The sequence below is a fragment of the Hetaerina americana genome, unplaced genomic scaffold, assembly GCF_022747635.1.
Source record: "Hetaerina americana unplaced genomic scaffold, ioHetAmer1.1.p SCAF_8, whole genome shotgun sequence".
NCBI classification, from domain to species: domain Eukaryota; kingdom Metazoa; phylum Arthropoda; class Insecta; order Odonata; family Calopterygidae; genus Hetaerina; species Hetaerina americana.
In genome coordinates, this window is record NW_027287427.1 from 114,361 (window position 1) to 126,528 (window position 12,168).

The following is a 12,168-nucleotide window of genomic DNA, read 5'->3' on the forward strand; positions in this document are numbered from 1 at the left end:
TTTGTTGAGAGTGGCTGTGGTGTTGCAAATTCGGTGTCCGCGGATAGAGAGAGAGTTAGGAATATATATATATATATATATATATATTCCTAACTTAACCCATTATTATATATATATATATATATATATATATATATATATATATATATATATATATATATATATATATATATATATATATAATAATGGGACGGCACAATAGAACACAAAAAAATAGTAACACTTAAAAGGACACTCACACAGTAAATTGTTTCAGCTTTCGGCCTCCTCTGAGGCCTTCTTCAAGTAAGATTGAAAATATGCTGGAGAGGGGTAAGGTGTCTGGGTGGGGAAGGGAGGTGAGGTGTAGGGAATGCTGGAAGGGAAATTAAAGATGGCGGTAAAGGGTGGGAATTTTGAAAGATCGGAAAGCTAATATGTAGGCGGATTCACGAGTTCTCATCTCTATATTGGTGGCTGAATCAGGTAGGGATTCTAAGATGCTGAGAGAAAAACACTGATCGAATGAAAGGTTGTGGGAATTGGCGTGTGAAGGGATAGGAAGAGAAGAGAGTGAGGCAGAATTGCAGGAGTACCGGTGATTGTTCATTCGAATGGATAAGGGGGTAATACATTACCACACATGGCAATACACAACAGGGGGCCTATGTAAAAGGAAGTGCAATATTTGAATGACAAAAGACAAATAATGTTTTTTGAGGGGCAATTAGCATGGGAATGAGGTGAGGGGGCAATGAGGGGATGTAGGGAGAGGGGAGTAGATCTAATAAGTAGACAAGTTTTACATTGGGGGCGGTTGCAAGTAGGGGAAATATTAGGAAATTTGTCACGGGTGGGGGGCACTAAAGTCTGTATGCGAGAGATGGATATTGGGGTAGTAAGGATGAGGTCGCGTCATTGTCATGTAAAAATATGTGTCTATATATATATATATATAAAAGTGTGTGTGTGTGTGTCTGTGTATATATGTGTATGTGTGTATGTGTGTATATATATATACACACACACACATATATACATATACATACAGTTGGAGAGTGATGAAATTCCTAACAGCTGCATGAACTCTTGGTGTTTTATGCTTTGTTCATTTAGTGTCTACCAATTTATTGCTGTTTATAAATGTTTTGCAGCCTTAATATGTCTTATATTATATGTATTACTAGCTTAAAATCTCTGGAGAAATAGATATTATCATTATCATGCATAGGCCTCTCAAATTACACTTATGCACCTGGATATGACATAGGATTCACGAACAAGGCAAGGATTGAAAGCTGAAGGAGATTTGCTCTCCCGTGACCACTTCTTCAACTTGGACAATTTGTTGATGAGGAAGATGCCAGCCCCTTGAGATTTTCCGCAAGGCTTCATGATCCAAGTACTCTGTGGGGTCTTTCTGTACTCCTCCACAAACATGTTGTAATCCGCTGGCAGGACAAAGGTGACTGGTACCAGGTCCAGGTACAGGTACTGCCTTCCACTACCTGGGTATGACAAATATAATTAAAAACACTATTGAGGAAGGAAACCACCTCAAAAATTTATCCCACAAGAAATATGATGGACAAAAGTATGAGAATGATTCCTCTAAACTAGGGGACTTGACCCAGAGGGCGGTGTATCATGCCAGGGAGTGGTAGGAGTGAGGCCTCTCTGCGGTCATCATCACCAAAATACTTGCAAATTTGGATCCAATAGCATCAGCATAAAAGAGAGAAGAGGAGAGATTCAGATCATAGTTTAGTGCTAATGAAATGAAACATCAGATTTGAGATACACATACACTTTTTATATATTTAAAAGTGTTTTGGACCCATATGGTACCATGAGAAGGGACTTAAGAAAAGAGCTGCATTAGACAAAGAATATTTCACGAGAAGGAGGGAGATGATGGCTGAACCATTGAGAAAGGATGTTAAGAAAAGATTAGTGAAAACTTCGACATGGAGCATGGTTTTGTCTGGCACAGAAACATGGTTGCTGAAGCAATGTGATAGTATTATTAATAATGCTTTATTCACCATAGGCAGGTTCAGCATAGCTTCCTCACAAAGCAAAAAATGTGCATCAATTTTCTTTGAATACATCACATGAAAAAAAGGTTATATACGAGGGTCATCCGGAAAGTAGTACCCGTTCGTGCCGCATGAAGTGCTGACGACGCGAGTAGCCGCTGGACGAGGTCAGATAGCTTCAGTGGCTTGTCTGCCTTCTCTGAGCCAAGTTGCGTGACGCTAGCATTGCCTGTGTTGTTTCTGTGATTGTTTACAATGTTTAAAAAAATTGAGAACGCCGCCAGTTGTGAAGTGAGGGCAGTGATTAAATTCCTCAATGCAAGAAACGTTCGCCCATGTGATATTCATCGCCAATTAAAGGAGGTGTATGGAGACAATGTAATGGACGAGTCGTCTGTTCGGCGGTGGTGTCGCAACTTCAACATGGGGAGGGGGAACACACACGACGATGAGCGTTCGGGGAGACCGTCTGTCATTACAGACCAACTGGTGAGCTCAGTTGACGAATTCGTGAGGAACGATCGGCGCGTCACAATTGATGACATCTGTGAGCATTTTCCCAATGTTTCTCGAACAATTGTTCATGAAATTGTTAAACACCATCTGCATTATGCAAAAATTTGTGCAAGATGGGTCCCTCGCGTATCTCAATGAGCTGGCGGCGAAGGACTATGCAGCAGGAATACAGAAACTTGTCACACGTTATGACAAATGCCTTAATTTGCTTGGAGATTATGTTGAGAAGTAGTTTAAAGTATCCTCTTTCAAATAAAATTTTTTATGTTTGTTAATATTTACTTTTGTCTTTTTATTTCACGAACGGGTACTACTTTCCGGATGACCCTCGTACATTACAGAGGGATATATAACAAAACAACATTTAAGACTTTTCTTTACATGATGCACAAAATTCATCCACTGAGTACCAAGGTTTGATAATCAGGTATGCTTTAAGATTACACTTGAATTACACATTTGCAGGAGATGCTTCCAAGTCTGGAGGAGGTATGTAAAATATTTGGCTCCTTGGTGGTATGGTCCATCAGCACTCAAATTGGACAGTCTTGCTCCAATTCATACGTCAAGCTTAGTAGGTGTATCTTGATTATGGACATTTTAGTTTTGTTTGTATACATGAAATGTTCCCTTAACAAATAAGATTAGATTATATACTTAAAGAGCAGCCAGTGGCATGATTTGCAGCCCATGAAAATGAGGCTTGCAGGAGTGTCTGAGAGGAAAGTTTTAGATAGCTCTTATTAAAAAAATTAATAATAGCAGCACATTCCAATGAGAGCCCCTTTGGGGCTTCAATGATGAAAATATACGCAGGCACGTGCATTACTTGTGTGCCATGGTCCCTATTGGGTCATTGCTTACCCACCGGCACCAAAGGCAGAACTAGAGGTTCCCTCATGGCCGCCTTCAGTGCAGCTGGCAACGGCAGATGTCCGCTCAGCCAGAGGACTCCCCTCCTTCTCCAACTCCTTGCGATACCTCTTGATGTTCTTCACCAGCAAGTCCTTCCTCGTCAGCTCGTAATGGTTGGGGAAGTGATTGATGGTCCTGGAGCAGGGAAATGGGTCAACAATTGGGAGTGTGCAAAGGATACACACACCCATAAGCACAATACACTGTATGGCTCACGCTCACAGCAAATTTGAAGAGATTACGATTTAAAATGTTAATTTGGTCTTCATTGAGATGAGTTTAGATAGAAATGAGTATTAGTATTCTTTTATGTATTCAACCAGTTAAGGTATGCTTTGGATGGACACAGCTTATACAATCATACAAAAATATATTTACTTGCCACTCCTGAGAAAAAACACTAGCTGACATTGGACACTTGAATAAGTTCCTCATCTATTCTGCATAGTTCTTTCCTACCATTATTCCATCCAACATGCATAACATCTTCCTTCCCCTTCCTTGCTCGTTAAAGGTTCTCCCCTCTATCACAGTCTTCAGCTCCCCATAGCAAGTCAATCAAAATATCCTGCATCCACCTTTCCTGCCTCCTTTGGATTTGTCCCAACAATCCCTTCACCTCCCCCACCATGCCTAGCACTTCCTTGTTTGTTTTCCTTTCTCTCCATTTCAACTTCTCCATCCTTCTCCACACCCACATTTCCAAAGCCTCCACAATCTACTCCTATCATCTTGCTTCAATGGCCATGTTTCCGCCCCCTACCAAACCACGCTTTATATTAAAGTTTTGACAAATGGTTGCTATACCTTCTTACTTCAGATTTCTGTCGAAAATTCCCTCATAGAGAAAGCTTCTTTTCCCAGCACAGTTCTTCTCCTTATGTCCCTCCTACTTTGACCATTTTGGTTCGGAACATTTCCTAGTTGGGTTAACTGTTTTGCCTGCTCTTGTTTATGAACTCCTATTTTAATTTTTAACCTAGCCTTTCTCTTTCAGGCAAACCAAATAACCTTTGTTTTATTTATATTGACCCTCATTCCATACCTATTGCACTGGCTTTACAATGCACTCAGCAATGTTTACAAACCCTTCGCTGGCTGGCAAATTAAAGCTTGATCATCAGCAAACCTTTCAATTTTACAGATTCCCTGCCAATTTTCATTCCTACCTCTGGTTTTTTCCATGCCTCTTTAATCATTTCCTCCACATATATGGAGGACTATTAAGCCTCAGGCTATGTACAGGTTGTGGATTAGTCTGCTATCCTGCAAATCCACTCCTATTTTCTGCAATCTATACCTTAATTCCACCCAATTCAGGCTATCAATTGCTCTCCCAAAATATAACAAAAAGACATCCTGATTTTATTCTACATGTTCCTCTGTATTAGTGCCCTGATTACTGCACTGTACACCTCTCCCTTTCCTGGATCAAACAAGTGATCATCCCCTATGTAATCATTTGACATGCTCTCCATCCTCTTGTGGATGATCCACCTTGGCTGCATGCAAAATCAAACTTACTGTTCTGTAGTCCTCACATGGTGTAGCCTTTACTTTTTTTTTTAATATGAACTAACACTGATCTTACAGAGTCTCCCAGCCAAATTCCTCCCTAATAAATAATACAAATTAGTCCATAAAAACTCTTCCTCCCATGTTTTCCTAAACCTTTTAGCAATTCTGCAGAAATGTTGTCTACCCCACAGCCTTAAATTGATTTCAGTTCCCTTAATGCCCTTTCCATTATGCCATCAAATGAGCCTGGACTTAAGCTACCCTCATCCATGTCATATTTTCTCCCTATGTCTAATTTCACTGGCTTAATTTCTTTACCTCACATTTCCTTTATATATTCCTTCCATTGCTTTAAATCTTCTCTGGCTCAACTAATATTTTCCTGACTTATATTTGATTGTTTGCAATGATTTTTCCATTTCACTCCCTGACAGTGTTTTCACCTTTTTGTACAGCACACCAATTTCAACCTTTCTCTGTAAACTTTCCATAATCTTGCACAGCACCTTCCACCATGCTTCTTTCACCCTATTTCTTTTGGGCCTCAGTTTATCATTAAAGTATTCATACTTCCTTCTACCTAACTCTGTGCTTATATTCTTCCATTTCCCTCTCTCCATAGGAATTTCGCAAACTGGAGTCAACAGCAGCAGCAGAAAAGAGGACTGAACCAGGCAGAATGGAGACCTGGAATGTTTGGACAATGTTGAGGACAGGAAATTTGGGAAATAGAAATTGGGGATTATAGAAAAAGATTCTTTAGGCCTATGAAAGAAGAGATGGAAGGATAACAGGGATAATTCGAGTGATAGTTATAGAGTAGTATGAAATGGAGAGGAAGAGAGCCAGCAAGGAGTGGCAGTAGTATTGAGCAAAAAACTTGGAAGAAGCATAGTAAACATGGATCTGGTGAGTGATGGAATATGATAAGTAGAAGTAAAGTTGAGCCAAGGAACTTGGTCATCATTCAGGTGCACATGCCTACATGTAAACTTGGTGAGGAATAAGTCGACAGAGTACACAATAAATTAGAGGAAACAATTGTTGGTGCGCCTGGAGGGAAACAGTGGAAGGTGATGGGGATTGAACAGTGGGTGCTGGTGAGTGAAACGAGAGATGGGAGTGAAGTAGGGGACTTGTTTATGACCAAGTGACAACCAAAGGGGGAAATCAATTCGGTAGGAGGAATGGTTTAATCATAACTAACAATTAGTTTATATGCCACAATAAACACGAGTAAACAAGGCAAATGCCTCAGGATTCAGAGAGATATCAGTCACCAAGACCAAATAATGGTTAGCCACACGACTTTAAGAAGAGGGTAATTAATTTGCAGTTTCCTTGGAGCAGATTGGGATTCGGAACAATTTAGAGCCAATGTAGTGTGATGCCAGATTAAAGATGATAAAAGAGGGAAAGAAGACGAGGGCATTGAATGTAGAGGCATCAGTTAGGACAAAAACGAAGGAATGCCACGAGACTGCACAGAAAATTATGGGCGATGACAGGGAGCCGGGCACTAGAGAAGAAAAATGGGAAGATATCAATAAAGATGTAGCAAAAGCCACAAATGAAACTAAAAGAAACGTAAATAGGAAAAAGGACAAGAAAACCAAAGATTACAGACAAGATGATTAGAGAGATGGACAAGCAAAGGAAATGGAAGAGCGCAAACACAGAGTAAGGACAAAGAAAGTACCGAAAATTGAATAATAAATTGAGGTGGTAAAGAAATTGAGCAAAAGAAGTGTGGTGAAAGACCCAGTGCAAGGATATTGAATTGTTACAAAGGGAGGTTGAAATGGATACAATTTACTGGAAGGTGAGAGCATTGTCAGGAAATAGGAAGGGAAATGCCTTCCTCTCAATCAAAGGTAAGTTAGAAAAACTATTGATTGAACCAAGGAAGGTGTAAGAGAGGTGGATCGAATATATAGAGGAACTACATTGTAAATTTATTAGCCAGGAGAGGGAGATGAGTACTGTTGACAAAAGGTGGAAGAATCTCAAAAAAAGGATATCGAAAGCTGCAAACAGAACTATAGGAACAGTGAATGGGAAAACGACAAGCATTCATAGGGACTAACACATAAGATGATGTATGCAATCACATGAAATGATAGCGAATGCAGCTGGAAGAAATCCCTTGATGGTGATTGGATTGTGGTGGTAGGCAAAGGGGGAAATGGAAGTGTGGTAGGAGAGAGGAATGACTGTCGTGAGAAAATCATATAGGAGAAACAGCTTATTGTCTAGTTGGGACAAAAAAAATTTGGGTAGGTAAGTTTCCCAGGAGTGCATATGGATTCTGAATCACAATTGTACTGCTCATTAAGTGCACCGCTAAATTTAAGAGAATGTGAAAGGAAAGGACAATAAGAAAATGGAATGTAGGAGAATCAATCGGGGTGAAAAGGAACCCAAGGTCATTGATAAAATTCTGAGCGAGGATAAGGGGATGGGTACAGTAGAAGAAAGGCAGGAATATCTAAAACGAGGGGTAAATAAAGCGGCAAACAAAGCAACAGGAACAATAAATAGAAAAAGGGTTAGAAAGCCATGAATTACAGAAGATATGATTAGGAAGATGGATTAGAGAATGTAATGGAAGAATGTGAAAATGGAATCAGGGAGAAAAAATAGCCACCGATGAACAATGTGAGGAGAGAAACTAATGGGGTGAAAGAAGCATAGTGGAAGATGTATTGTGAAGATGTAGAGGGTTTAGAGGCAGGGTTAAATGGGCACAGAATAGTGAAGGAACTGTCATGATTTAGGTACGATTAATCTGCTTATCTGAGTATATTGCAGAAAATAGGAATAGATTGGAGGGATAGGAGGCTAATCCGCAACATGTCTCAGACTGCTCAGGTGCAGGTGGGGAACAGGGAGTCCGGATGGGCACTGTTAGGAAGAGGTGTACGGCAGGGTTGCCCATTATCACCATTGCTGTTCAACCTGTATGCAGAGGAAATGATCAAAGAGGCATGGGAAGAACTGGAGGTAGGAATGAAAGTGGGCGGGGAATCCGTAATATCAGGTAGGTTTGCTGATGACCAAGCTTTAGTTTGTCAGTCAGCCAAGGGGTTGCAAGCATTGCTGAGTGGATTGGTAATTCAGTGCGACAGGTATGGAAAGAGAATCAATATTAATAAAACAAATGTGATGCGATTTTCTAGAAAGAAAAAGGCTAAGCTAAACATTAAAATAGGAGGGCAAAAACTAGAGCAGGTAGAACAGTTTACGTATCTCGGAAGGGTTTTGGACCAATACGGTCAAGGTAGTAGCGACGTAAGGAGAAGAATTGCACTAGGCAAAGAGGCTTTTACAAGGGGGAGGGAGTTGATGACAGGGGTGTTGAGTAAGGATATTAAGAAAAGACTCGTAAAAACTTTGATATGGAGCGTAGCTATGTACGACGCGGAAACGTGGTCACTGAAGCAGGAGGATAGACGTAAACTGGAGGCTTTTGAAATGTGGGTGTGGCGAAGATTGGAGAAGGTGAAATGGACAGAGAAGAAAACAAATGAGGAAGTTCTTGGTATGGTTGGCGAAGAGAGGGGTTTGTTGGGAGAAATCCTATGGAGGCAGGAAAAGTGGATGAAGGGGGTATTGGCCGGTAGCGGAATGTTGAAGACTGTAATTGAGGGGAGAATGTTAGGCAAACGAGGAAAGGGATGGAACAGGATAGGGATGTTGGACGGGATGAAGGGAGAAAGAAAGTACTCAGAGATGAAGAGGGACCTGATATAGAGTAGGATGCTGGATTTTGTGTTTTGTTAGGAGTCACAAAATGTTCTATTTAGTAGCTTTGTCCATCCAAAAACCTACCTTAACCAGTAGATTACCTAATAATAATAATCTGCTTATACCACTTGAAAAAGAATGTGATGTCAATGAGAATAGTTCAGAACTAGGAATACTTGACCACCATGAAGAAAAGGCATGTGAATATATGAAATCTAAGAAGGCTGTCAGGACCCCTACAATACAACTCTTGAGTTGGAAAAATAATTAAGGTAGAGATTTTGTTGGGTGGTTTGAAGCATTTACAAGGAATATGGCTGGTTGACTCTTAGACGAGTATTGACACCCATCCCAAGAAAGGGAAAAGCAGCAGAATGTGGCTATTTTATTATATACCAAAAGGGAACACCATGGGTACACAATTACCACCTAGTCTGGCCATTTATAATAGAACACAAAGAATCTATTTTAAGAGCTGTGGAAGAAGTGTGCCGCAGAAATAAAGGCAAGACAAGATGAAAGGAAACTCTGTGAAGGAAAGATCAGGTGAAGGAGGCCACAGAAAAAAGAATTGGGAATTATAGGAGTATTATAAGGAAAGAGATGGAGAGAAAAAGCAGGAATAATTGGAACTGAAATTGCTCGATATGGTGATTAATGGGGACATTCGAAGTCGCGATGACAGAGTCACGTTAGCTAACGACCTAAATGCAATCCACACTTGGTGCGATACATGGCAATTGGAATTAAATTTGAAAAAATGCGTAGTAATACATTTTTGGGAAAAGAGTAACACCCCCTCATTTAGTTACAAAGTGAAACAAACAGAAATCTCGAGGGTAGATTCCTTTAAATACTTGGGTGTAACAATTACTCACGATCTGTCCTGGGGAAAGCACATACGGGAAATATGCGGTCGTGCTAATAAAAAATTGGGATTTGTAAAAAGAGTGCTGGGTAAATGTGACGAGAAAGTGAAGGAACGATGTTTTCTTGTCCTAGTCAGGCCCCACCTAGAGTAAGCTGCCAGTAAATGGGATCCTAAAGAGATAAATTTAATTTCAGAATTGGAACGAGTTCAGCGGAGGGGGGCTACTTTTGTCAAAAATTGTTATGACCGCAGTGACAGTAGCGTAACTACTTTGCTAGAAAATTTAGGCTGGGATTCCCTTACACAGCAGCGTTTAAAATATAGATTAAAATTATTTAAAACATTTAAAGATGGGCCATTTTCCGATGACATCAAGAACATAATACGAACCCCAATGTATTACGGGCGGAGGGATCACGAATATAAGATTAGAGAGATTGACTGCAAGACAGACAGATTTAAATGGTCATTTTTTCCAAGAACAATAAGAGACCAGAATTCTTGTAATCGAAATCTCCCAGGAGCTGGCTCGACATAACAGGTATTAGCCTACAAGGTAGCGACTGCGCATGGCTATACGATTATATTTACATGTTTTTTTTGCAGGTTCCCCTTACCTTTCCCCATCCATTTGAAAAACCCTAACCCCCTCATCCCTTACCCTTTCCTCCTGGTGCTGCACCCCATGCCACACACCTTTTTGGTGGCTTGCAGGGTATTGATAAAGATGTAGATGAATAGAAGCTATCAAATAGAAGCTAAAAGTATAGTTAATGAAGGGATAAACAAACATGTGGTTGGATAAATTGAGTTAAAAATTAGAGGAAGATATGAATGGGAAGAAGAAACGAATTCATGGTTTGATAAAGAAAAGGAGACTGGGAACAGATCTATGGCATGCTAAGAGATTGAAACAGCAACATTAATACAGAGGAAACTAAATTCAAAATGTAGGAAATACAGGATATGGGAAGGGAGTGATGACTGTTGGGACAAAGAAGTCAAAGGAAATGAAGGGAAGGAGGGGATCGAGATGGTGCGGGGGCTAACGTACTGGCCTCCCACCATGAGGGCGCGGGTTCAAATCCCGGCGGTGTTGAATATTTTTCAGAGGTATCTCGATCCCTACTTGAGGTGCTTTGTGGAGGGCACTTTGAGTGAGTACGCCGTCCGTCGGATGGGACGTTAAACTGCGGACCCCTTGGCGCCTTTCGTAAAGAGTAGGCTAATGCCGACGCCGGGTTTCTCTCCACCCTTCATCCTTTCCTGTCTATCCCCTATGGCGCAAATGACCTTAGCTGTCGGTCGCCTCCCCTCAAAAACTACTATGAAGGGAAGGAATTAACATGGGATGGCATGCACTATGAATGGAGGTTCACAAAAAGAGGAGAGTCAGCTTGAATTGATGAAATACCGGGAGAAATGATGTAAGTGTCTGGAGTACCTGGAGAGAACTTACTACACACTTTATAATGGCATAGGATGATAAAAGATTGCCGGATGATTGGAAAGAATGTATGATTGTACCAACCCAAAAGAAGATAGACAGGAAATTACTATCTAACTACAGCCATTGTTCTAGAACTAACCTCACAGGTAGGTAAGCTGCGTGAGATGCTCATAGATAGAAAGATACAACCAACTGTTGAGAATGGGATGAGAAGAGCAGTAGTTTTTTCAAGCAGATCAACAGCACACTAAATTTTTGGCTTTTGGCGGCCAGTGAAGAAATATTAGGAGTTTAGAAAAGTATTACCATGAGGGTTTCCGAAGATAAGCAAAGCCTTTGATGCAGTGGACAGGAGGAAAGTATGAAGCATAGATGCATAGAAGTGGAAGGTGACCCAGGAGAGAGAATGGAGGATCAAGGAGAAGAAAAGAAAAGATTTGAATTAACAGAATTTTAAAATTGCAACAGGATCGAGGCAAGGTGTTGTCACTCCAGTTTGCTGTTCATATCAACGAGATATACTTAAAGAGTAAAAGATATGCAATGAAGAGAGAACATAACATTTATACTGTCAGCAGATGCCACCAATAGGAGGGGGATAGCATCCATGGCGTGTTGCATCAAATTCTGGCTTGGGAAGAGGAGGATAAACAATCAAACTTAATATTTCATTATGAATGGAGTGAAACACTAGATGTGAGAAGGGGTGGAGAGCCAGAGAGTGATCATCCATTAACTTAGGGACTGCAGAGTCCCAACTTAAATTGAAAAGATCAAGATAGCTCAAATATCTCAGGGGTTTGTAGTGAGAAAAGAAGCAATCGATGAAGAGATCACCGAAAGAATAGATTTTGATGGAGTTCTGCATGGACAGATGAAAGACCTGATATGAGATAAATATCCAAATGAAGTGAAGACACTAATTCACCAGATTTGCTGCATTCCTGTTTTGACATATGGCATGGAGACGCGGATGATGAGAGCCAAATGCATGCTACAAATGCATAAATAGCCAACCAGAGAACGTCATGGCAGGGAAAATGTTTGAAATGAAAGTACAGGGAATTGGACCAAGAGGAAGGCTACGAATGGCATGGGATTTTATGTTGGTGCACACTAATTAACACATAAGC

General features: G+C 40.5%; 1 protein-coding gene across 1 annotated transcript in view; it reads right to left on the reverse strand.

Annotated features, from left to right (window-relative positions):
* LOC139697916 (polyglutamylase complex subunit TTLL1-like) overlaps positions 1-12,168 on the reverse strand; it is a 29,723-nt gene that overhangs the window by 17,028 nt on the left and 527 nt on the right. Inside the window, exons 3-4 of the mRNA XM_071596777.1 lie at positions 3,454-3,584; positions 1,235-1,487 (exon numbers count right to left, since the gene is read on the reverse strand). Of these exons, the coding sequence (XP_071452878.1) occupies positions 1,235-1,487; positions 3,454-3,584 (384 nt within the window). The remainder of the gene's footprint in view (positions 1-1,234; positions 1,488-3,453; positions 3,585-12,168) is intronic.